Source organism: Xenopus laevis, chromosome 6L (assembly GCF_017654675.1).
Source record: "Xenopus laevis strain J_2021 chromosome 6L, Xenopus_laevis_v10.1, whole genome shotgun sequence".
In the NCBI taxonomy this organism is placed as follows: domain Eukaryota; kingdom Metazoa; phylum Chordata; class Amphibia; order Anura; family Pipidae; genus Xenopus; species Xenopus laevis.
In genome coordinates, this window is record NC_054381.1 from 129,692,991 (window position 1) to 129,720,700 (window position 27,710).

Here is a 27,710-nt window from a genome sequence, read left to right on the forward strand (position 1 = left end):
ATACCATTTATGATTTTACATTTTCAAGAGTCTCTACTAGGAGAAAAAAACTCTACAAATTACATTTGGCATGGATTTGTTATTCATTTTGCATTTTGCCTAATGACTTTAATGAAAACTGAACTAAATGACAACTATTTTATTAATTATACCTTGCAGTTATAATGTACATTTCCTGTAAAACATGCATGGACTTCAGGTGCCATCCAACAGCGGGTTCCTGCATTACTTGTACTGATGGGCCCTATTGTGGCAAGGCCAAAATCAACTGAAATTGAAAAAAACAAGCATGAATTTACTTTGTACAACGCAGTAATAACATCTATGCCAATACAGAAAGGTGTTATAATTATTACAAATGGAAATATATTTTTGAAGCAGTATTTTCTTTTGTCTGGTGCTGACTATTGATTTGAACCGGGTGCAAAAAGAGTGTAAAGACTGAAAATTAATAACTGTATATTGGAACGTTGCTTAGAATGATATTTTTGAATTATGCAAAGGTGCCCTTTCCCTTTGTGGCACCCATTCTTCCTATAGATAATAAACGTCACTTACTTATCTTCACACGGGCCGTAGAAGTTAACATTATATTGGCGCCCTTGAGATCATGATGTATCACGCTCAGTTCCTGTAAGTAATCCAGGCCCTAGAAAGAAGAATAAAGCAAACATGAACATGTATATATTTTTATATTCTAGAATTAATAGGATACAAAGTCGGTGAGCAGAGATTATGAAAAGCAATGAAGGGGTTAATATCTGTCTTACCTGTAAAACTTTCCAGCATATGTATGAAATCCAGGTCTCATCCAAGGATCTATTGGGCGTGCTCCTAATTAAGGCGTCTACGGAGCCACCAGCACACATTGTCATAGCAATCTAGAATAAAAATAAAGTGTTTATATTTATAGTGTATATAAATATTATAGTGTATATATATAAATATGTTGCCTAAAATCTATCTATCTGTCGGTCTGTCTGCCAGTCTGTCTGTGTGTCTGTGTAACATTCATAGTAATCAGTAGCAGTAATGGGTCTGAAATAATCAGTGATATATTTATTAACTTTGATGGAGATTTTCTTTTTAAGAAGTATATCCTTACCCATAGCGCCTCTTCAGTTGAAATGCTGGGCCGTAGATAATAGGCTCCATAAAAGGCTGGGAAGTTGTCGTGGCCAGAAACGCGTTGAAGTACATACAGTTCAGTAACGATCTCTTCATTATCCTAGATACAGAAATAATGATCATTAAATTAGTCTTGATAACTATTTAATCCTTGTTGTAAAACATAGAATTCATTACTTTGCCATCAGTGTACCACAGTGCCAACACCACAGATACTAACTTCCCAAACAAACTTGATAGTAGGGATCACCTCACCGGATCAGAACTCGAGGAAACCAAACTTGGATAGAGCCAGTTAACTTTATTAATCCATGTTAAGAATACAAAAGTGTAAATGGGCAGGGGAACTAGCTTTACGCATTTCGTGACTGGAGTCAGTTCATCAGAAGCTTCTGAATGCATAAAGCTAGTAAAGTTTAATAAAGTTAACAGGTTTTATCCAATATTGGTTTCCCCCATTTCGGAGACCACGGTCAGAGCGGGGATAGAGGGATCATCCGGCTATCAGTTCTCTCAAGTCTCTCTGTGATGTGCTGTAATGGCGTCCACTCTCAATCATAGATACTAACTTCCCCTCTTTCTCTATGCCACTCCATGTGTTTACTTGCAATGTTTTGAACTGGGTAATGATATTTTTTTGCTATGATTTGGTGTGATTTAAATCCCCTTCTGTTAGGGGTGGTTACTTTATAGTATTGTTACATAGAGATTAATGAATATAAGTCACACGATTGCCTTTTATAAGCTGCAAATATTACAAGCAGTTGATATAGTTAGTTTTGCATTTATTAAATAATTAAACCTCCAATGAATATTTCACCGGGCTGAGCAGAGCTTGGGGCATATAAAGAAGTCCATTTCTAATCATTACAAATTCCATTTTGCATTATGACTATCCATTATATAAGGGGGCGACTTGCTAATCATGGTTTACAAAGTCTCTTTTTACTGGCAGTTGATTTGTATGTGTAACACAACACTTTCTGCAACATTCTTATTATAATAAATTAAATAGTAAAACATATACATTACCGTAAGATCTTTTATTACTTTTATGGCCACTTCTTTCTTTTCCTTAAAATGCCATGCCTGAAAGAAAACAGATTTGTGGTGAATTTTGACTTGAATTTGATAAAGTACCTGGGTATAACGACATGAGTCTTTGCAGTCTCAGAAACAAAAAACAAACTCCAAAAGGAAATATGAATCCTGCTTAAAATGTGGCATAAAATACTTATATCTCCCTGTATGAATATTTATATACTAGATAGATAAATAGATACAATATATAGAATTACATTGAGATTTTAAGGGCCACAAAAGGTAGGTCATTCTCGCCCGTTACAATCTTAAAGTCTCATATCTGACCTTATGGATTACTCCAAATCCTCCTGATCCAACACATTGTTCGAGGTCTATCCAGCCAGTTGGGTCCTAAAAAAAAGTTAAATGCAAAATTTGAAAATAAGACAATATAATGCCAGGTGGTGGGGGGAGAATAGAGGGAGAAGGCTGAAAACAGGGATAATAATGTAAAAACATTTTTTGCATACCGGGTATAGTTTGTCAAATCCATGTTCATTGCAGACCTGGTAAAGGAAAACATTATTTTAGATTAAGTCAGTAAATAGACAAAAAGAATAAATATTGCAAGCTTTTCTTTTTAGTTTGTTGCTCATATAGTTTGTTGGTTTCTGTTACATCAGGTTGAGAGGCATCCCCATAATATTCCTCACTGTGTTCCTTGTTAAGCAGTTTCTAATTTATATTTAGTATAGCAAAGAGACCTTGTGCCCAAACAGTGTTGTTAATGGTGGACATAACTATTCCAAAGATTTTTATTCTTATGTATATGGGTTATGGTTTGTCCTAATAGAATTAATGTGTGTGAGACTTTTAGGGGGTTATTTACTAAAACTCATATTTGTATTAAACTAAGCTCGACCAAACTCCCATCCACAATTTTATCTTATTTATCAATAAAATAACTTGAAACAGTCAGGTCGGGAAAAAAATTGCTAAAATCGGGCAAAAACCCAAATCGCTAGATTTTTTTGGGTTATTGCCCGAAAACCCCAAATTTTTTTGATTATCGGACAAAATACAGAGCAAATCACAATACCATTCAATTATAAAAAGGAAATCTCCCATTGACCTATACACAACAGGTTTGAAATGGTGAGCGTTTTTTTCTCCTCTAAAAATCTAAATTTTTGCCCAAAAAACCTCTTTAGCAAATAATGTATTCCAGAGCTGCAAAGAAATAAAATGACCCATTTGTTGGTTTCCCCATGTAATGTGTGCAGCATGGTGTTGTAGTGATAAGCATTGATGGCTTCCCTCTGGGCACTGCAGTTTATGTGGACACTTCAAATATATATAGTTCTTAAAGTGTTTTAGCATGAGCTGGACTGGTGATTTAAACTGCAGTTGGGTTTTTAGGATCCCAGACATTAGTGGGCCTAAACAAAGTCATACTAAATAAACTTTACGCTAAACATGTCCCAATAAATCAATCAGTTCAATGCACAAAATGTCTTAATGCCCTTGATAGCAAATCATACCTCAAGTGATGGAAACAGATCATCAATAATGCTTTCTTCTTCATCACTACATATAACCATGTCATCACTATTGTTTTCTTCTTCATCTTGTTCTTCTAGATTATCTTCTTCCTCTGAGGCATTACCCTGGCTGATCTCTGTGCCAGGCTCCTCAGGTTGCTCCTGGAAATGGCCAATATTTGTCTCAGGTTCCTCCTGGCAGATTTCATGGGCAATCATTTTCTCTAGTTGTTTCTGTTTAGGAATAAAAACATACAATTAATCCATTTGTTGCTATACTAATAGCATGGTGTTGTAGTGATAAGCATTGATGGCTTCCCTCTGGGCACTGCAGTTTATATGGACATTCCAAATATATATAGTTCTTAAAGTATTTTAGCATGAGCTGGACTGGTGATTTAAACTGCAGTTTGTTTTTTAGGTTCCCAGACATTAATGGGCCTAAACAAAGCCATACTAAATAAACATTATGCTAAACATGTCCCAATAAATCAATCAGTTCAATGCACAAAATGTCTTAATGCCCTTCATAGCAAATCATACCTCAAGTGATGGGAACAGATCATTAATAATGCTTTCTTCTTCCCCACTAGATATAACCATGTCATCACTATTTCTTTCTTCTTCCTCTTGTTCTCCTAGATTTTCTTCTTCCTCTGAGGCATTACCCTGGCTGATCTCTATGCCAGGCTCCTCAGGTTGCTCCTGGAAATGGCCAATATTTGTCTCAGGTTCTTCCTGGCAATTGTCATGGGCAATCATTTCCTCAGGTTGTTTCTGTTTAAGAATAAAAACATACAATTAATCCATTTATTGCTATACTAGTATCTACTGCATATGCCAATGTGACACAGTATTGGAAAATAAAGTTGGTAATGTGTTATGTGAATATCTTGTTTGTAGGGGTGGGAGAATTTGATCCATTTCACTTCGTCAAAAACTAACCGGCGGCGAAAATTTACCAAAGTGCATTAAAGTTTATGGGCGTCAAAAATTGGCTCAACCCTACGGTATGTTTTCCTTTCAAGTATCAATACTGTGATTATCAGGTTGATGATACTTAAGAGAGAGAGAGTGAATGACAAAGATCATTTTAGATCAATTCTGATTTTTAGAGAAGGTGCAAAAACATGCATTTATAAGAAGGTAAATGTTTTTATAATTCCAATTATTCAATTACACGGGAGTTGTCTGTGGCAATTTCTACATTCTACTCTGGTTCTCCCTGGGTAAGAGAAAGATAACGGGAGTTCTAACTCAAAGACAACTTTAATAAAAGTAAAATGTATTTTCAAAGTTTTCAATGTATTCCAGAGCTGCAAAGAAAAAAAATGACTCATTTGTGGGTTTCCCCATGTAATGTGTGCAGCATGGTGTTGTAGTGATAAGCATTGATGGCTTCCCTCTGGGCACTGCAGTTTATGTGGACACTCCAAAAATATATAGTTCTTAAAGTGTTTTAGCATGAGAGCTGGACTGGTGATTTAAACTGCAGTTTGGTTTTTAGGTTCCCAGACATTAGTGGGCCTAAACAAAGCCATACCAAATAAACTTTATGCTAAACATGTCCCAATAAATCAATCAGTTCAATGCACAAAATGTCTTAATGTCCTTCATAGCAAATCATACCTCAAGTGATGGAAACAGATCATCAATAAAGATTTCTTCTTCCCCACTAGATATAACCATGTCATCACTATTTGTTTCTTCTTCCTCTTGTTCTTCTTGATTTTCTTCTTCCTCTGAGGCATTACCCTGGCTGATCTCTGTGCCAGGCTCCTCAGGTTGCTCCTGGAAATGGCCAATATTGGTCTCAGGTTCTTCCTGGCAATTGTCATGGGCAATCATTTCCTCAGGTTGTTTCTGTTTAAGAATAAAAACATACAATTAATCCATTTGTTGCTATACTAATATCTACTGCATATGCCAATGTGACACATTATTGGAAAATAAAGTTGGTAATGTGTTATGTGAATATCTTGTTTGTAGGGGTGGGAGAATTTGATCCATTTGGCTTTGTTAAAAACTAACCGGGGGCGAAAATTTACTAAAGCGCATTAAAGTTTATGGGCGTCAAAAATTGGCTCAACCCCTACGGTATGTTTTCCTCTCAAGCATCAATACTGTGATTATCTGGTTGATGATACTTAAGAGATAGAGTGAATGACAAAGATCATTTTAGATCAATTCTGATTTATAGAGAAGGTGCAAAAACATGCATTTATAAGAAGGTAAATGTTTTTTATAATTCCCATTATTCAATTACTTGGCAGTTGTCTGTGGCAATTTCTACATCCTGCTCTGGTTTCCCCTGGGTAAGAGAGAGATAACGGGAGTTCTAACTCAAAGACAACTTTAATAAAAGTAAAATGTATTTCAAAGTTTTCAATGTATTCCAGAGCTGCAAAAAAATAAAATAACCCATTTGTGGGTTTCCCCATGTAATGTGTGCAGCACGGTGTTATAGTGATAAGCATTGATGGCTTCCCTCTGGGCACTGCAGTTTATGTGGACACTCCAAAAATATATAGTTCTTAAAGTGTTTTAGCATGAGCTGGGCTGGTGATTTAAACTGCAGTTTGGTTTTTAGGTTCCCAGACATTAGTGGGCCTAAACAAAGCCATACTAAATAAACATTACGCTAAACATGTCCCAATAAATCAATCGGTTCAATGCACAAAATGTCTTAATGTCTTTCATAGCAAATCATACCTCAAGTGATGGAAACAGATCATCACTAATGCTTTCTTCTTGCTCACTAGATATAAGCATGTCAAAACTATTGTTTTCTTCTTCCTCTTGTTCTTCTATATTTTCTTCTTCCTCTGAGGCATTACCCTGGCTGATCTCTGTGCCAGGCTCCTCAGGTTGTTTCTGGAAAAGAGATAGAAGATTATTGATCACAGGGATCACATGATTGATTCTGCAAATGTGATATAATTAATTGAGTTCTACAAAGAAGGCTTTAAAATATATTTAGTAAAAAGCCATGTATTATTGGGGAAGAGGCCTGTTCTTATTTTTTTTAGTTAATTTATAACTACTTACCTGATAGCTGTGATGGCTAATATTGTCCTCAGGTTCTTCCTGGCAGATGTCATGACCACTGTTTTCATCAGGTTCTTCTTGGCAGCTGTTATGGCCAATATCTATCTCCTGGCAAATGTCATGGGCAATGATTTCCTCAGCTTGTTTCTGTTTAATAATTAAAACATAAAATTAATCCATTTGTTGCTATATTAATATCTATTGCATATGGCAATGTGACACAGTATTGGAAATAAAGTTGGTAATGTGCTATGTCAATATCTTGTTTGTAGGGATGAGTGAATGAGGCATGTTTTACTTCATCAAAAATTCAAAATGCATTAAAGTCTATGGGCATCAAAACTTCGCTCAACTCTACGGTATGTGTGTCCCTCTCAAGCATTAATACTGTGATTATCTGGTTGGTGATGCTTAAGAGAGAGAGTAAATAAACATCAATTCAGATTAATTCTGATTTATAGAAAAGGTACAAAAACATGCATTTATGACAAGTTAAACTTTTTTATAATTCCCATTATTCAATTACTTGGCAGTTGTCTGTGGCAATTTCCACATTCTGCTCTGGTTATTCCCTGGGTAAGAGAGAGATAACAGGAGTTCTAACACAGAGACAACTTTAATAAAAGTAATATGTATTTTCAAAGTTTCATGTTTTCCTACTTAGCTCACTGATATTATTAACAGTGGTTTCTACTGGTTCCTTGTTGTAAGAAAAAAAATTCAATCAATTATTTGTTGGAAAATGCCAAAGTATACTTCCCGTGATATTATGGGTTTGTTTTGTTTTAATTGTGTTAGCCTTTTTTAAATATTTTTAAATATTTACCGGGCTGAGAAGATTCCCATATCCAGTCGTTTGCTCCTGTTTAAGACAGCAAAGTAGAACAGTTCATATATGTAATGTTGCTTTATTTAATTTAATATTATTTAAATATAACTAATAGTAAACTCATATTTGCTTACCAAACAGGGCATTTCTGTGTACATCTTCGGTAGGTCCTGTTTTTTGAATAAAAAAAAGGGGGGGTAAGAGATTATTGATCAAGATAAATAAAAGACACATTATACTATGAGATATAGTTTTGAGTATAAATGAATGCAGTGTTGGAATCTCTTTTCTCAGAAAAATGCAAGGGGTTCCAGGACTGCCCCTTGCTGGAAAAGAAAAGGATAATTAGACATTAGCAATGAAATGGGTTCTTAGCAATCAGGTCAATGTTGGTATGTAAGTGGTAATGGTCAAATCTGTAAATCAACTGAAATGTTAGATACATTTGTGTAGAGTTTGTGTCTAATGCTACTGATCCACAGATAAGTCTGACTTGTAATCTAACAAAATCTAATTAACAAATGTGAACAAAATGTGGCCCCTTGGGAGTAACATATGCTAGGCTATGCATCTTATTTCAAGAAGAGTTTTATATCTGCTAGAAGGTTTGGAGTGTTTTAAAGTGTTTTTAATTTTTATTATATTTTACAACATTAAAATGTACTTTTAAAATTGTTACATTATCCTACATCTTTAACAAAACGTTTATGCATGACAAGTTTCTCTACTTACCAAAATGACTTCATTTTTCTCTTCTTTAACCTGGCAAAAGAAAATAGGTTTGAATATTAGAGGCAATGATCAAGGTGTAACTAAATGAATAGGTCCATTAGAAGAAACTTAGCAGTTCCCAACCTCTAAGACCTTTTTTCTTATAAAGCAATACAGAAAACAAGGTATAATTTAATATTAGATATGCAGAAAGTGTACAAAATATAAGGCTATTATAAGCTGTTTCTTACGGTGAGTAATGAAACGATTTGGTTTAGATCTACCCAAAACCAAAGATATATGAAATTTGTAATTAGAGATGCACCAAATCCACTATTTTGGATTTGGCCAAACCCCCGAATCCTTTGTGAAAGATTCGGCTGAATACCAGACCGAATCCGAATCCTAATTTGCACATAAATATATATATATATAGCACAAATAAGGTCCGCACTCTCAGGACTTAGGAAAAGTTAAGAATTTTTTTATTCACATAGGAGATTGACGTTTCGACCTCTTCAGAGGCCTTTCTCAAAGTACTGACAGAGATTACAGAAATGCTTTAAATACACAGAAATGGCGGGAACATTAGTCAAATTGGAATAGACGTGTCAGCATGGTCATCAGTATACGTCACACGTTGTTTCAAACAATACACTCATCTGGTGTTTCACTTTTGACTATTACAAAAACAAACCAACATTTAAATTAAACCTCTCCTACACTCTACACTGTTAAAATGGTTAAAAACAATACTATGTAACATTTTGTTGCCCCTCTATGGCCATTTCCTATTTTGTTCTGCAACAGCTGTTCATTTAGATATTTTATGTTACAAATAGTATCCAATAAGAGATAAGATTCAAGGTCTGTGTGGACTCTATAGTGAGCTCCCTCGCAAGTCCATTCTAAAAGCCCTTAAGTAATGCAGTAATGTGGCCTTCAGTTTCGGCCGGAAACATGCATATTGCTCTCCCCTCTAATAATAAATCTCCCTAAATGCGGGTACTAGCACTTCCATTCTGAACCGGATGGTTAATAAAAGTGAGAACTCTATTCATTTGTGTTGGGACAACTGCTTCTGGGTATATATGAGCCTGCAAATGTGTACTTAAACTTAATTAATTTATGCTCAGTGTTAATAAAAAAGCGCTGGAAAAACGCTAATCAAATGTGTAAATTACCCCAATCAATTACTGAAAATTAGAAAATACTTGGCCAATAGGCATTCACATATATTTAGTGCACACCTCCTGTGTTTAATATAATATACAGGTCAAAGTAGAAATTGTATGCACTCCCAGGCCTTCTCGTATGCAATAATCTGGTGCTCAGTCCTCTAGGGAGACGGCACTCCCCTGGGTTCACAGGAAACGAAGAATTGAGGAAACGGCACACAGAATTGAATGCAAAAGGGGATATACCCCTATGGATTTATTGTGTCAAACAGCACAACGTTTCGGGGGCAGGCCTATCACCTGACGAAGGGGCCTGCCCCCGAAACGTTGTGCTGTTTGACACAATAAATCCATAGGGGTATGTCCCCTTTTGCATTCAATTCTGTGTGCCGTTTCCTCAATTCTTCGTTTAATATAATATACCCCACAAGTAAAAATTAAAATTGCACAAACGAAAAACAAAAAGCAAAAAACCGTGATAATTGAAATGAAATATATATATATATATATATATATAACTTTTCAAAATGGACCAGCACTCCAGTTTGTTCAATCAAACGTGAATATTTATTTGAATAGTCACTCTCGTGACTATTCGAGAGTGACTATTCAAATAAATATTCACGTTTGATTGAACAAACTGGAGTGCTGGTCCATTTTGAAAAGTTGCATAATACTATTTGACCGAGCACCCACTACGAACTGAGAGGGTTAAAGTGCAGGTACTTTCTGAACTTATATATATATATATATATATATATATATATATATATATATATATATATATATATATATATATATATATATATATATATATATAAGGGATGGGAAGTGGAAAACATTTTTTACTTTTTTGTTTTGTAACAAAAAGTCATGCAATTTCCTTTCCTGCCCCTAATTTGCACATGCAAATTTGGGATTCGGCTGGGCAGAAGGACTCTGAATCCTGCTGGAAAAGGCCGGATCCTGCCCGAATCCCTAACCGAATCCTGGATTCAGTGCATCCCTATTTGTGATCATGAATATTTTATATTAATATTTTATAATTAATATTAGATATGCAAAATGATCATAAAGTAAAGCTACATCCCACCATGGAGCTGTTATAGCTTTAACATGGGGAAACAAATTCACTAAATCTTAAAGAGTGCCCTAACTTGATAGCTCCGGGCCCCCCACAAATAAATCTTTGGAGGGGCCAGCGCACAGCTATACCTACCCAGAAATACCCGCCCACCCACTCACCACCCTTGGCTGACATTTCCTGCCCACCACTGATGTCCCCCATCCATCTGCTTCCCCTGCTCCCTGGCTGGAGGTTGGAGAGTGGCTGGGGGATTTCTTTGGCCTTAAAAAGCTATAGAGAAAGAGGACCCCATGGTCCAGGCCCCCCTGTTCCTTGGGCTACCCATCATGATTATGGGTTTGCTTCCTCTATAGTGATGCCAGTGAACTCAAATTTAAATCAGTTAACACAGGGGTCCCCAACCTTTTTTGACCCAGGGACCAAAAAAGAGGCAAATATTTTTCCAAAGACCAGGGTGGGGTCGTGGAGGGGGTCTGGAGGGGTCGGGGATGGGGTCAGGAGGGATCGGGGAGGGGGTATGGAGGGGTCGGAGGAGTCGGGGAGGGGTCAGCATCCAATTTGGGCGTGCCATGTTAATTGTTCAGCAGTCCAGTTCAGGCCCGGCGGTTGGGGACCCCTGAGTTAACAGGAAAATAACATTTATAGCAATTTGTTTTTTAATTTTCATCACATACATTTTAGTTTGTCATTAACAATTTACACAGCATTTCCATACAAACTAAAAATCTAGGATATGAGTATAAAAAAAAACCCTTACTTTCGTAAAACATTTGAAAATACTGCATATGCGTCGAAACATGATGGTTTTTGTATGTCGATAAGTCTTTCTTTGAATTTGTATGTCGAAAACTCTTTCTGTAGATTTGTATGTCAAAAACTCTTTTTGTTGATTTGTATGTCAAAAACTCTTTTTGTTGATTTATATGTCGAAAATTATTTTTGTTGATTTGTTAGTAGAATATTCCTTCTGTGGAGAGAGAAAATCATTGGTTACACACTATGTAATAATCCTATGAAATGGTTATAAATAAGGTTTGAACCATTTTTTAACAGTTAACTGAAAATGAATGGCCAGTAACATTAAGGTAACATTAGAGTGACAATTAATGACTAGGAAAAACTATCAGCAGTTTGAAGCACACTAATATCTTTTCAGATCCCCATAATTACTCCACTAGCAGATACTTAGGCCTACACAACAACTATATGCAGCTATATTGCTATATGTAGATGAAAATAGGGAATGTATAATATATGTACATATGTATACCATTAGTAAAGGGAATGCGACCATTATTGTCTGTAGGGCCAATCACTTCATCCCCTTCAAACTCAAATGGTTTGCAATTACCCCACTAACAGCTACTAAGCCTTACTCAGCAGCTATATGAATATGAATATTCATTTTTCTAACATTTCCCCAAGTGTATGATGATGAGCTCCACTCACCTCAGTTGCCTGATACAGAATGAGGCAGTTAGAGCTTGTTTTCAAACATTAACTCTGTGTGCACTGTGACATCACAATGTATTATGTGCCACATTATGACATCACTCCTGCAAACTACAGTCGGGAAATTCAGGTTTAGCAGATAATCTGCTCTTTTAAGGACAGTTATAAATTAATGCAAATAGAAAGACTGTATTGAGATTGTGTTTAAAATGGAATATTTCTTTTGTTGGCTGCACTATGATATTATAATAACTCTATTGCATTGCTATATGTATGTTAAATGAAAATAAGGAATGTGCTAATATTATATATAGGCTATTAAACAGGCAATGCCACCATTGTTGTTTGTTGGGCCACGCAACTCTCCCCCCTGCATTTACCCCACTAGCAGACACTAATAAGGCCTATCCAGCAGCTACCTTTATATTTATATTAATATTGTTATTTTAAAAATTTCCCCAGCGTGTCATGAGCTCCACTCACCTCAGTTGCCTGATACAGAATGAGGCAGTTAGAGCTTGTTTTCAAACATTAACTCTGTGTGCACTGTGACATCACAATGTATTATGTGTCACATTATGACATCACTCCTGCAAACTACGGTCAGGAAATTCAGGCTTAGCAGATAAACTGCTCTTTTAAGGACAGTTATAAATTAATATAAAGACTTATTGAGATATGTCTTTTGTTGGTGGCGCTATGATATTATAATAACTCTATTGCATTGCTATATGTATGTTAAATGAAAATAAGGAATGTGCTAATATTATTTATAGGCTATTAGTACAGGCAATGCCACCATTGTTGTTTGTTGGACTAAGCAACCCCCCCCCCTGCATTTACCCTACTAGCAGACACTAATAAGGCCTATCCAGCAGCTACCTTTATATTTATATGAATATTATTTTAAAAAATTTCCCCAGCGTGTCATGAGCTCCACTCACCTCAGTCTCCTGATCAAGAATGAGAAAGTCTGGGCTGGTTATGAACAGCTGTGATAATGTCCATTATGACATCACAATGATATGTCACATGACTAGCTGCTGATCAGAGGATACAAAATGAGCATAAAAACTGCACATAGTTCTACAATTATTTCAAAGAGGATTATGGTTAAAATGCTGTTTGTTTATTTGTTGACCCTTTTATTTTTATGAAGACAGTGTAAATATATGAATGTATAATATACTGGTATAAAGTATGGAGGTATAATACATAAGTAGCACACAGGTATAGAGAATGGCCCAGATATTTGTACAGCATTTGAAATATATCAATAATGATAATTGCACCATTACTGTATGTGCTCTATACTATATCATCAGAGGGGATTCATTCATTATTATTAGTATCAGTACAGGGAATGACATTACTGTATGTATAATACATCATTAATGGGAATGTGACCTTTATTATCAGACAGATTTACTAGAGATTGAATTAGAAATCCAGAAGGATTTAAAATAAGGTAAAGCAGCACTCATAGAACATTTAGGTACTATGTTATTTAGACATTAAGGGGAATAAACTTCCCAATCATAATTAACTATTACAATGCCGCTGCTTTGGAACAAGTTAAATCTTGTTACACTCTTGGTATAGGTAAACGTTGGGTATAAATTGAACAAGGTTATCTCTAGCCTGTGCCAATCCCCCAAATAATGGGATCTCTAACACCCATTTAAGCATGTGAATGTAAACTATGTCCCACCTACAGCATCCCATGTATTGATAGCATAGCAACTAAAAGTGCCTGTAGTACCGCCGTTAAATCTCCTGTGACCCCGTTTCAATGTTTGAGCGATTAAATTTGCATTTAAAGCTTTTTCGATTGGGTTCTTATAGACATGTACCATGTCAATGTCTGTATAAAGGGGGTACTACAGTCCTTCCTTGATCTTCAACAACAAATGCATCTTCCTAAAAGTGTCTTTTATCAGTATCTTCAAGGTGGTTTTTCACTCAGGCCCGGATTTCCTTTTTCGGCGCTCCTATGCTGCCAGGTCCTAGCACCCACCCGCTTTCACATGCACCCATTCCCCACCCCACGCATATGTGGTGGGTCACTGGAGCTCCTCAGAATGCGGCTGGATGGTATGCTGCCCCTGAAATATTTACCGCCCTAGGCCCGAGCCTTTGTAACCTCGCCACAAATCTGGGCCTTATTTCACTGTGATATTGAACACTATTTCCCTCCTTAGAGAACAAGGAGCATATGTATAAAAATATACCCAATACTTGATGGAAAGACTGCCAATATAAAGTGGGTGCATTTTATTGCATTCTACTTGTATTTGGGGCTTGGATGCACCTTTGTTAGTAAAGGCCCATAAGAAAGACTAGGCTGTGTTTTGTCCTGCGGTGGAATGCAGGAAAATTAAGGCACTAGCACAAGCATTTGATTTTTATGAACATGTGATCAGTGAATTAAAATGTAATTTTGTGAATTAATTGGCACATAGCACTTTTTAAGTTTAACACTAATTTAATTTAGAACAGGCACTTTAATCAATTAATTTCACAAGTATTTTTTTATGATAATAATTAATAAGTAATGAATTATACCTGTGATCACGGATTACTTTAATCAAATTTTAATGATTGCACATAGTACGTTGTCAGCTGGAATAGATTATTAATTGGTTAAGTGGTGAAGAGAGAGGGTTTTACTAATTTCTCTATATAAAGTCAATAAAAAGTAGCAATTACAATACATTTGTAGTCATACAGAGCATTTATTTTTTAGATGGGGTCAGTGACCCCCATGTGAAAGCTGGAAAGTTTCAGAAGAATGTGAACCACTCCTTTAAGGAGGGTTTTTACATAGACATTGCCCATGGATAGCTTGGTATGATCATTTTAACACCAGCAGAAATGTTTTTCATGTTTATATCTTTTAGAATCCAAGAGCTTAATGTTCTTACTTTAAAATCTATTTTCCCTCTTCTACTGAGAGTATTTGTATGATAGAATGGCTACAATCCACAAGATGGCAGTGCTTCATAGGGATTTACAACCAGGGTAGAAGATTTTTTTTTAAAAATGTTCTGCTCACGACAATTTACTAAGAAAGTCACATATTTATGTGTTTCAGCATTTAAGTATTTACTATTTTAACTGGACACATTAAAGATGAGTGCTTGTGACAATGAAAAGACTTGCCCTGTACTTTTGTACTTCTATACAGTGTTATAGAGAAAAAAAATCTGCAAATGTGGAAAATACATCCACGGCAGCATAATGGAAACTCTAGAGATTGAAAGGAATAATATGAACTTTAATACCAGGGAGAAAGGTGTAACGTGTTGATTTAACCCTTTTTCTTTTGTAGTACAGTTATCTGCCTGCCAGGGCTTAAAGGTAATGGCACACATGAATTATTCTCTTATGGCAGAGAAAATACCTACAGATTTCTGCTTATCTGTCATATCATGCAGCAGCACTGACAGGCATAGCATCTATCTGTTAATGTCAGCACAAAACTACATAGAGTCAGGTCTTTGCAGTGAGATCTGCCCTGTGTTTGCACTGATAGGCGGGTGCTATGTCTGCCAGTGCTGCTGCCGTATGGGGCATATTGGAGTAAGTGAATGTTTAATCTACACTGGTTTAATGCCAGCAACGAAAATGCAGTGACAAAAAGAAAATACTCCTACAAATGGAAGCTTTGTGGATAAAAAATGTTTTAATGCATTGGAACCATTAGGTCTAAACGATCAATGGAGTGTGGCTTTGGACTTGATCACTTGGGACACTCACAGACTTGCGTTATTTGAGCCAATCAGGCTGCAAATCTTCATAGCAGTGGCTGTCCTGACCAATCAAATGAATGGTGGGAGTGGCTTATTGTATTAATAGGATGTACACTGTTGGGTTACTTTACACTTGATAAAGAGTGTTGACGCTCAAAACATGTCGTGTTTGTGAATAAAGGCACTTTTTGCAGCAGTATTTCTGCGCTTATTTGTACCCATACCTATACATTGGATTAACAGATTGATTGCTGGATGGAAGCAAGGTATTGGGTTACTTGAAGTGGAATTTGAAGGGTTTAGATACCATTGTATTTTGACTATATTCTCTAGTAGATCATGCCCCAGTGACATCTGACCGCCTGGATAGCTAGGCCTTTCCACTTGCTACCTTATTGTTAGTGGATTATAATATGAGGGTTAATGTAAAGTAAAACGATGGCTCTACCCAACAGTGTATCAGATCCGGTGATGCCCTAGGCCCCTCTGTGGCACATGTGTGATGTCAGTTCTGCCACCCGACGCTAAAAAAAAAAAAACTTTTCTGGAAAAAAATACCGGCCTTCCAATATATTTATCTTTTTTTCCCTATTAATAACATTGGGATCAACCAACATTTTCACCGGCCAGGTGGCAACTATAGACCCCTCCACATCTGGTGCCTGGAATTGATACAAAAGTATTGGGCAGCAGGAAAGTGGGGTTTTCTTCCAGAAAGTTTTCTTTTTCCATATAGGCTTTAGAGGGCCTCCCTTTTAAAGCTGACGTCCTAGGCACAGGTCCTCGAGTGCCTATATGGCATTGGTAAATAAGCATCAGGTTCTACCCAGTCTGAGGTGATACAGGTAATTTATTATACCCCTACACTACAGGTCACAAGTGTGCGCTCCTTCGTGCTCACTGGTTCACCTTTAAGATAACTTTTAGTATGTTATAGATTGACCAATTCTAAGCAACTTTTCAATTGGTTTTCATTATTTATTTTTTTTATAGTTTTTCCCCCCCTTTTTCATCAGACTCTTTGCACCTTTGGCGTCGCTGACCCCCTTCTAAAGTGCAAATGCCAGGGCCGGAACTAGGAGTAGGCAGAGTAGGCACGTGCCCAGGGCGCAAAGCTGGGGGGGGCGCCAGGCACATACCTGCTCTGTCACCTACCCCATGTCCAGTCCCGTCTCTCCCAGACTGCCTAGTGTAACTTTAACGAAAATGCGCCTCTGCGCATGCGCGAACACCATTTCGCGCAAGCAGGCTAGAGCGTAATTTCTCGCATGCGCGCTAGAGCGTAATTTTGAGCATGCGCAGTTTCACACACACTGAGCTGGCACCGTGCCCGCCAGGTTGCCTAGGGCACCGGCTCTGGCAAATGGTCTTAAAGTCTACAAATGTATTGTTATTGCTACTTGGTATTCATCATTTTTCTATTCAGCCCTTCTCATAATTATATTCCAGTCTTTTATTAAAATCAATGCATGGTTGCTAGGTTAATTTGCACACTAGCAACCAGATTGCTAAAAATAAAAAAAAAAAACCTAAATAACTCAAAAACCTTAAATAATAAAAAAACAAAACCAACTGCAAATTGTCTCAGAATATCCCTCTCTACGTCATAATAAAAGTTCTCAAAGGTGAACCGCCCCTTTAAGACAGATAAGGGACTGAGCTTTCCCATACTCCAATCCGACATCGTTGCCCAGCCAATCAGCGTACGCAAGAAAAGAAAAGTGACGTAACAGCGAGCCCAGTTCAAACCAGAAAAGCGCGAATCCCGGTTCTAGCGCATGCGCAAAGACTCCAACGTCACTGTAAGTGCAAGTAGCCGCGCTTCAGTTATTACAAGCGCAAGTACTGGACAATGGAGGAAGGAACAGACGGACCCCCGTTCGATGACACGGCCGCTGTTGCTACTAACTGGATGTGCGACTTCATGTTCGCCAGCATGTGTTTCTATTTCAGAGAAGATCGAGCGGAGGATTTCCAGAGAAGCACACACATGCTGGAATGTAAGCGATAGCAACGTCAGTCCTTCTCTCGGACTCTCTTATATGAGCGTCGGCAACAGAAACGCGCTGCTTCCGAAATTTTACTTTAGTTACATGGAGCGCAAATTTGTGCGTATCGCCAAGGGGGCGGGATTAGCGGCGCGCAAAGTGACGTTGTTTAAGGCAACATCGGGTCTTGATTGGCTGAGGTCATTAGTGGCCGCCCACTTCTCTGCCCCGCCTCCGTCTGGCTTGAATGCATTTATACAGCGTTACTGGGTGGAACATGTCCGACAGGAACCCATAGCAACCAATGAAATGGTTCATTTTAAACAGTGAACGCTAGCTGTTGATTTGGTCACTCCTTCTGATAACTTTTAGAATGTCCCTTTCTTGGTAACTTTCAATTGGTCTTCATATTTAGTTTTCATTGTGTGTGTCTTCTTTCCAGCTGTCAGATGGGGGGTTGGGATCAAGACAGCAAAAAAATCTATTGATTTATGAGGCTACGACTTTTTATTACTTCTCTTTCAGTTCAGGCCCTTTCCTATACAATCTTCCATTCAAACCACTAGCAGGTTGTTAGGGTAAACTAGCCCCTAGCAACCAGATACCTGCCGAAAATCTGTTTTGCACCAACCTTAAGTCACACCCTAAAAACTGCACTTAACAGAATCACAGGCCCCAGTACATTTACCCATATACCCAGTCAGGTTTGTATTTATCATATAGGCAATGTGTGTGGAGTGGCAGCTTTGGGGACAGCCCTCCAGTGCCTATGGTCCTCACGTCAATCACTGTTCTGTAGCAAAAAGAAGACCTACACACATAAGTAGGAAGCCCTTACAGTTTGGCAGCCATTAAGAGCAGACCCTGTGACATTGGCTTTCAACTCTAGCGCTATCCTATCCTGGCTTTCAACTCTAGCGCTATCCTATCCTATTCTTCCGAAAGATGGCTGCCTTGATTGCTGTAAAGCACCTACATTACCACAGTGAGAAAGCACAATATAAATAAATGTTGGGAATATGAACTGGTATCCCAGAGCCCAAATATAATCACAATTTAATGACATTTTTGTACAATGACAGGGCTGCTAGAGGGTTCTCAAAAAATAGACGCTCACAGGAAGACGATACCTATTGCGCAGTTTCTTATGCGAGTGGCTGAAGGAAAAAATCTGGGTAAGTAATTCTTATCTTCTTTTAGCCCCTGGTGAAATCAGGGATCATGGCTGGATAAAGAGTTTAGGAGTACATGTAATTGTTAGTAGCAGCAGGTGTAAAGCATCTTGTGCAGGTATAGGGTCTCTTATCCAGAATCCTTTGCACCTGAACATTGATATTTATGTAATTCAGATCTCCATAACCTTAAGTCTGTTAAAACCATTAAAGCATTAAAAAAACAAAAACGAGTGTTTTGCCTGCAGCTTAGTTACCATCATATTGCACTACTGTTTTATTATTACAGAGGGAAGGTAAAAAAAACCTAAAAGAACAGTAGAATTATTTGCTTTAAATGAGCTACATGGGAGGTGGTCTTCCTGTAATCCAGAGCTTTCTGGATAATGGATCCCACTCATATACTAGTCTCCCATCTAGTGTAAAGGGGGCATGACCAGTGCAGCCTCTGCCTATAATACCCAGATGGGACCATAGCCAAACATCCAGAGGTGAGCAGAGTAGGGTTAGGCACCCCTAAACCACATTTATCACCCAAATATAGCCCATGTACCATTGAAGTTAAACTGGTGTCCAGTTTCTTATCCATGCTTATTGATCTGGGCTATTAAAAAACAGTTCTTTGTCTTCTGTTTATGTACTTCAGTTCCTTAAACATTACTATATATGTTGTAGATAGTTTTTCAGTTAAACTGGGGGACAATTCTTTTGAAGAATATTTGGCCATTTCCCATTAAATGTATTTGATGTACAAACATTTCAAGGCGCTGATTTTTGAGCTATTTTACAGATTCTCAGTTTGACACGGATGAGAGCCTTACACCTTTAGAAACCGCTTTAATGGCTTTTAATCAAATTGAAGAAGAGGAGGATCTGAAGCATCTCCATGAAGAAATTGAACTGGTTTTGAAAGTGCAGGTATTGTTGCTTTCTAGCAATCTGATTGCCTCTTTTAGCAGTTTATTATTTAGGCTATTTTACCAAATTGTGGCCTTTGTTTTTAAAAAAGGGCTTAAATATATATTAACATTTGATTTATTGTTGGCTGCTCTTTCAGGTCTCAGCTGTGATGTTAGGAAAAGATCTGCTTCTTAAAGGGGTTGTTTATATCAGAACAGACTTGAAGTATAATGTACCCAGTGATATTTTGAGACATGTTGCAGTTTGGGTTTATTTTATATTATTTGTAGTTTTTGTATTATTTAGTTTTTTGTTAAGCAGTTGTCTAGTTTGAAATTGTAGCAACTATATGGTTGCTAGGGTCTTAATTACCCTAGCAACCATGTAGTGGTGTGAATGAGAGACTGCAAGATGAATAGGACAGGGCCTGAATAGAAAGATAGTTATAAAAATGAGCAATAGCTATAAAACTGTAACTTCACAGAGCAATAGTTTATGGGCTTCCGGGGTCAGTGACCCCCATTTTAAAGCTAGAAAGAATTAGAAGAAAGAAGGCATGTCATTTTTAAAAACTATAAAAAAATTAAAACCAACTGAAAAGTTGCTAAGAATTGGCCATTCTATAACATACTCAAAGTAAACTTGAAGGTGAACTACCCCTTTAATAATGGAGGGATTTCCCATGGTCTCTCCTCTGTCATTATTGTTCAAGGTGCAAAACAGTGACACTAACTACAAAGTTCTACATAAGTTCTGTCCATCATCTTAGAGCAGAAAAGCAAGATACTGCAATCAAAGGTGTTAGCCACATGGTCTTGCCTTTTATCTCAAGGTCCCCTCTGTATTAAAGTAGTAATGTATCGAATCCACTATTTTAGATTCTGCCGAACCCCCGAATCCTTCGTGAAAGATTTGGCCGAATACCGAACCGAAGCCGAACCCTAATTTGCATATGCAAATTAGGGGTGGGAAGGGGAAAACATTTTTACTTCCTTGTTTTCTGACAAAAAGGCACATGATTTCCCTCCCGTCTCTAATTTGCATACGCAAATTAGGGTTTGGGTTCGGCCTGGCAGAAGGATTCGGACGAATCCGAATCCTGCTGAAAAAGGCCGAATCCCGAACTGGATTCGGTGCATCCCTATATTAAAGATATTCATAAATATGGAGAAGTCCTTTTTTAGCCAGAAAATGTAATACATATTTATAAAGGCAGAACAAGGGCTTGGGCTGGGTCTTTAATTAGGAAGACATAGTTTTGATATACAGTAGGTATTCTACTTTTCCCAATCGGCGTATGCTCATTTCCCCTACCTTGCCCTTCTTTTCTCACCTATATACAAATGCATGTTCTGTCTTACATTTTTTTCTCCCATGTTGTCCTCCTTCCCATTTCTAGTCTTAGGATGGTGCAACAAAGCCACATAGAGAGTCACACATCATGCAGAGTTTGACAGGCCTCTGGTCTTGTGTATACAGTAATATGTAACTACTGCTGGTTTCATTTCATTTTACACCACTAGATAAAGAAATATCACTATTAAACAATTCCTGTGAGCAATCTATAGGAATGCATTTGCATGGTGTTACAATATTCTAATTTAACCCAGATGATTTAGTTTAATATCACAAATTACAAATGTTTGGATTTGTTTACGATTACTAATGACAAGCATACAGATTTTAAATATGTAATTTTACTTTCTCTTTAAGGCAGTGGTCACTTGCATGGAAAAAGGAAGATTTAAGCTGTCTGCAGAAATCCTCGACAGACTTTTTAAAGAATCTGGGTCAAACAAGGTAGAGTAATTGCTCTGAATAAATAGTGTAACCGGCTCACAAAACCAAACTTAGTATGAAAGGTAAAAACACATTATAGTTTTAGGGAATCCTTAAATACAATAATAAAGGCTCAACTTTTCATGATGTAATGTGAGTTAGTAATGCTGGAAGGCACAATGAAGAGTTTTAACTTGATGGATAGTTGTCTTTTTCCAACCAACTGTGGGCTTCTTACTGTGACCTGTTCATTGGACAGTGGGTATAGTGCCAGAATATTACCTTGTGTGGTTTTGTTTTTTTTTATGTTTGCTAAAACAGAATTACACTTATTTTATCTTAAGTGCCACCAAATGTAGAATCTATGGCACCTATTGCCCGTGCCATATATTTTATGTTTCTGGTTGGCTCTTGGATCTGTGTCACATGCTTGCTTACATGGCAACACATGGGATAGGCCAAAGACCTGACTGCAGAACAGAACGGCTAAATATATTCCAGCCCACAAACATTTTGTCTGAATACTACTTGGAAAAAGTTGTGCAGCACCGCATTATAATCCTCCCTTTTACCACCAATCTCTTTCTCTTATATTTGTGATATTTTTTAGCTGGTTTCTCTCCTGCACTTTATATAGTCTTAGTTAGTTTTACTTTTGCCATGAACTTAAGGCATATTTACTAAAAAGTGTGAATTTTTCTCCCCCCTTGAACTCTTTGTGGAGGAGGTGACGTAGACAATGAGATACAAAAGTGGCTGCTGTATATAATATACAATTCTCTTGGAGAAAGTTAATTTTTCATTCGTCTTGTTAAAGTGGGCATATTCACTGGAGAAATGTCACTTTCCTCTTAGTAAATTGTCAAAAGCAAAATGCATAAATGTGCCCTTGCCCTGCACAGGTAAAAATATTGTTTTGCAGCCATTTAAGATGAATAGGACCAGGTGCAGCCATATAATCTGAATAGGGCTAAATGGAACATGTTAAACAGGAGATAACCTATAAACTCTGTAAAATACAATGGGTTTAGCTCTTGCGTAGGCAGATAAGCAAGGGTCAAATGTCTATAAAGGAAAAACCTTTCTAATTAAAAATTTTTTTTAAATATTTCTGAAGATACTTGATCAACAGATTTAATTTTTAAATTAAGAAAAACTCACTTTTTGGTATTTATGATTCTTTTAAGAGTTACTCAGAATCCTGGGTTTGGTGCATTTTGAGCTAAATTGAAATGTATTGCAGATGTCTCTTCTGGGAACATTTATCAAAGTGAAAACCTCAGAATATAACTTTTTCCTATGCCCTGCCCAGTACAGACACATCTGAAATGTTGTAACATCAGAGCAGTAATGAGCTGTTTTCTATCAAGCTCCTTTAAATGCAGTTATGCTGAGCAACCACAAGGTGTCAGCAGTCAAAACATCTGCCACTGGGTATCTATTTCATTTTGTATTTTCTTTAAAAGATATCCTTAGCAAAATGAGGTTTAATGGCATCAAACTCTCTTATGTTTCTCCAGCGCCATCCTTGGTTATCCGTGGCGTCCTGAATTTGGATGTATCATTACAAGCAGAAATAGTCACGTGAATCTATTTCTAATTCACGCATCGGAATGTAAAGAACGCAGTGTTTTATACGACAGATACACTGGATGGTGCATGGGTTATTTCATTGGACATGGATAGCTTCTACACTTTCATAATAGGGATGTGCAGTCTGCTACCTCTGTCTAGACCAAGAGCCAGCTTGTCTGTGGGTTGTTCTAAAACAAACATTTATATCCCTTAAAGGAAAAAGAAATCCCCTCTCTTTTTGGTAAACTCATTCAGTTCATGGCTTATGTAGAGATGGTTCATAAATGCTATGTGGCCTCTTGACTTGCACAGACCATTTATCCACCCTTTCAAGCTGGCAGACATTCAATCCTTCATGTCCTTTTAGGGTAAGGGCATACGGGCAGATTCGGAGAGATTAGTCGCCGCGGCGCCTCACGAGGAAACTTTGGACGACTTCGGAAAGACTGTCAGGGAGACTGTCGCCCCGAAGAAGAGGAGATTTGTCGCCGGGTCGACTAATCTCCCCGAATCTGCCCGTGTGCCCTTACCCTCACTTTCCAGGGAAGCTGTGCACCTCCCACTATGGAAAACAGAGGGGCTTCAAGCAAATAATTAAAAAACAAATCTTTATTTCTGGGAGATAGTGTTTATGCACCTTTCAGCCCAACTGGATGAGCTAATTTCAAAAAGGGGGTATTCTTTCCCTTTACGATAAATAGAATTTTCAGCTCCTGATTAGTAAAGACTACTCTTTCCATCCAAAACAGGAATATCTCCCTACTGTGACTGCAATTGTTGACAATATGTGTCATAAGGGATTCTTTGCCCCAATCCACATCATAGGCCATTTCACATGCCGTATAAATGACTGTACGTGTTGCATAGTTTATATGGATCAGACATCGAGATTGGTCCTCATATGAGCACATTGTGGCTCTTAAATCAGCAATTAAGACTAGCATTTTGCCAAAATCTGGTCATGGGATCCATATAGTCGGAGGTTTAAGGGTTGTGATGTTCTTATGTAAAGAGGCAATGTAAGTTTAGAAACTGGAGACCTTGGCACTGCAAGGGTTACATTTGGAATGTGACCAGTTGTTTGCAGTACTACTTGTGATTTAATTCTGATTTTTATTTATAGAAACATTATGATGATCTGCTCAAGTGAAAACTGCTAGTATTGTGAAATTGTATGTTTACAATTCATAGACAATGGTTACTTGGTTACATTAAAAATATTTTATTTATCTAAAGGTCGTAACGGTTTATCCAGCCTCTACTAATACATCTATTTCTTGGCAATGAATCTATTTTATAGAACAAAGATTCACATTCTGTAGTTCTGTAGAGAGCCATTAAAGGGGGTTGTTCACCTTTGAGCTTACTTTTAGTATGACGTAGAGAGTGATTTTCTGAGCTAATTTGCAATTTGTCTTAATTTTTTATTATTGAAGGCTTTTGAGTTATTAAGCTTTTTATTCAGCAGCTCTTCAATTTGCATTTTAAGCAATCTGGTAACTAGGGCCCAAATTACCTTAGCAACCATGCATTGATTTGAATAAGAGACTGGAATATGAATACGAGAGAGTCTGAATAGAAAGATGAGTAATAAAAAGTAGCAATAACAATACATTTGTAGCCTCACAGAGCATTTGTTTTTTAGAAGGGGACAGCGATGCCGATTTGAAAGCTGCAAAGAATCAGAAGAAAAAGACAAATAACTATAAAACTATTAAAACCAATTGAAAAGTTCCTTAGAATTGGCTGTTCTATAAAACACTATTTTACCATTAGGAAGGGGCACATGAGCCGCAGTCTCAGCTGCAAATCTTTTATTTAACACAACATGTTTCGGACCGCATGGATCCTTTTTCAAGTGCACTTGAAAATGGATCCATGTGGTAAAAAACATGTTGTATTAAATAAAAGATTTGCAGCTGAGCCTGCGGCTCTTGTGCCCCTTCGTTGATTCAGTATAAGTCTAAGGTTGGGTGGTGTGGCCTATTTGGAAGGAGAGTACGTGTAAGGGTGACACACACGGGGCAGATTTGGGGAGATTTAGTCACCTGGCGACTAATCGCCTCTTTGGGGGGGCGACAATCTCCCCGAACTGCCTCAGGGCGCTTCGTTTTCTGAAGTTTCCTCATGGGGTGACTTTAGAAATCGAAGCGCCGCGAGTGCATTAGCGCAGGCGATTCTTCATTCAAGCAGACGGAAGGCAGTTCGGGGAGATTGTCGCCCCGCAGAAGAGGCGATTAGTCGCCAGGCGACTAAATCTGCCCGTCTGTCCCAACCCTAACAGGTGTAAGAAGCTGAGCATTTTGAGTCCATTTGGTATTTTACCCCTGTTTATCTTCTTGTGCCAGAACTAAACCCATTGTATACTACAGAGTTAGTATCTGCTATGTTTACATGTGACATTTTGCCTTATGCAGCTTGAAAGTCTGCCCCCATGGCTACAGCGCGGCACACATTTTTTTAACCAGTGCAGGGTAACCGCACATTATATTCAATGCACACACTTTCATTTTTGGGGTTACTCTTCTTTTAGTGCTGGCTATGCTGAACTGGTTGAAGAATTTCTATTAGAATTGCTGTAAGATGTCTTGCTTTAGATTGCATAATGTACTCCTAAGAGGAGAAAGGGAGGAGTTCCAATAAAACTGAAATATACTTTAGATTCTTTCAAGTACAGAAGCACATTTATATCTGTTTGTATTGCAATTACACTGACCTAGATTTTTTTCTAACTGACCTGTTATGGGTGAAAGTCATATAATCCCACATTCAGAAGCATCTTTATTGTTTGGTTTTTACCTTTTTTGTCATGTTAGTATTTGAGAATGAAGTTAACAATGCTGATAGAGAAGAAAGATCCATATCATGAGTTTCTACAAAATTTCACTTATGCTCAAATGATGAAGAAAATAAAATCGGACATCGCCCTTAAGATGAAGGAAAGGCCATCTGTTTTTCTCTTAAAGGTGAGTGCAGCTCAAACCCAGGCTGTGTGCTTGTTTTGCAGCAGCCACAGGAAGACATTTGGGGCAATTAGTCGCCCGCAGTAGTGAAGATTTCTCGCTTGATGATTAATCTCCCTGTGTGCCACCACCCTTAGGGGTATATTTATCAAAGAGTGAAGTTAATAGTGAAATTCTGCCACTCTCCATTCATTTCTATGGAATTTTTATAGGCGTATTTACCAAAGGGTGAACTTTCACTTTCACCCATTGATAAATACACTACTTTTTTCCAACTCCCTTTGTGACATATTTTACACAGCCACCCAGTCTGTTTTCTTATTCTCTCCTAAGCTCTCCTCCTTTCTGTTTTTGCTTTTATAAATTCCATGTCAGTGGCCATAACAAGATGTCTTACATTCCTCTGCTTTCAGTGATGTTACTCCTACTGCATTCACTAGAGCCCTTGTCAGCAGAAGTGTGGGAACAATAGTGCAACTTCATACAGTTTAGAATATAAAGGATCCAGCTGCTAATTGGCAATTGATTGGACACCAGCAGTGTTTTCCTGTGCGGTTATCAATCATTTCATTTTTATTCATTCACTGGCTCAAAGCATTGTGATATTATGATACAGTTAATTATCTACCAATAAACAAGTCTAAGAAACATGGATTGCTATTGACACATGGATTGATGTGGGTTTGGTATCACTGATCTACACAACTAGTCCTCATTTATATTACAGTAAATTGGCTGTATATGTAACAAATGTGCTTATTGTCCACAGGAATGAACTAACTAATACTACGAACATACAGGAAACAACAGAAAAATCCACAAAGAGGTAAACGTAAATGAACAATTTCCTGCAGAGAATGCCTTCTGAACACTAAGCACTAAGCTAACATACTTGTGTTTAATGTATACAGGCACCAGAGACGTCTGTTTTCTATAGCACAGCGCACACCTTGGAATCCAGATAAACCCTGCACTAGTAAAAGATTACTGAGCAGTATAAACATAGGTATGGAAGTATGGAAATAATATTAATCTGTGTTTATGATCGTAACTGATTTGCTGATACATGCAGATATGGGTTTAAAATGCTTAAAAACAATTTACTATTCCTCAGTAGTTATAGTAGTTTAAGGGGCAGATATATTAAGGGTTGAATTGAATTGAAAAAAATCAATTCGATTTTTTTAAAGAATCAGATTTTTGAGATTTATCATACTCTGCCCCCTGAAACCTAACAAATTACTGTATAAGTCAATGGGGGAGGTGCAGTGCAGGGGCGTAACTACAGAGGAAGCAGACCCTGTGGCTGCAGGGGGGCTCCATGAGGCCCTAAATTATGATTTCAACATATATTGGTAAAAAAGGACAACTTCTGATTATGTTGGGGGCCCTAAAATTAAATTGCTGTGGGGCCCAGTAACATCTAGTTATGCCACTGGTGCAGTGACCAATTCTCAAGTTTGGTTGAATGCGACCCTTGATAAATGTGCCTCCCAATGTATGTCCAGCCAGAAGTAAAATTCAGCAAAGTAGTAAATGCAGGTATGGGACCTGTTATCCAGAATTCTCTGGACCTGAAGTTTT

At 37.6% G+C, this 27,710-nt stretch overlaps 1 protein-coding gene and 1 long non-coding RNA gene across 2 annotated transcripts; one reads left to right on the forward strand and one right to left on the reverse strand.

Annotated features, from left to right (window-relative positions):
- Nucleotides 1-159: 159 nt before the first annotated feature.
- On the reverse strand, nt 160-1,209 carry LOC121394886. Its single transcript, XR_005962066.1, has 3 exons — nt 1,106-1,209; nt 559-881; nt 160-268 (listed from the first exon to the last, which is right to left on the reverse strand). It is a non-coding gene; the product is annotated as an uncharacterized LOC121394886 (long non-coding RNA).
- Nucleotides 1,210-17,485: 16,276 nt separating this feature from the next.
- Nucleotides 17,486-27,133, forward strand: LOC108705907 (telomeric repeat-binding factor 1-like). The gene is made up of 7 exons (XM_041566494.1): nt 17,486-17,749; nt 18,820-18,912; nt 19,700-19,827; nt 21,523-21,609; nt 25,980-26,129; nt 26,896-26,952; nt 27,038-27,133. Exons 1-6 carry the CDS (start codon nt 17,602-17,604, stop codon nt 26,899-26,901), a joined length of 612 nt encoding a protein of 203 aa, XP_041422428.1. The 5' UTR covers nt 17,486-17,601; the 3' UTR covers nt 26,902-26,952; nt 27,038-27,133.
- Nucleotides 27,134-27,710: the final 577 nt, after the last annotated feature.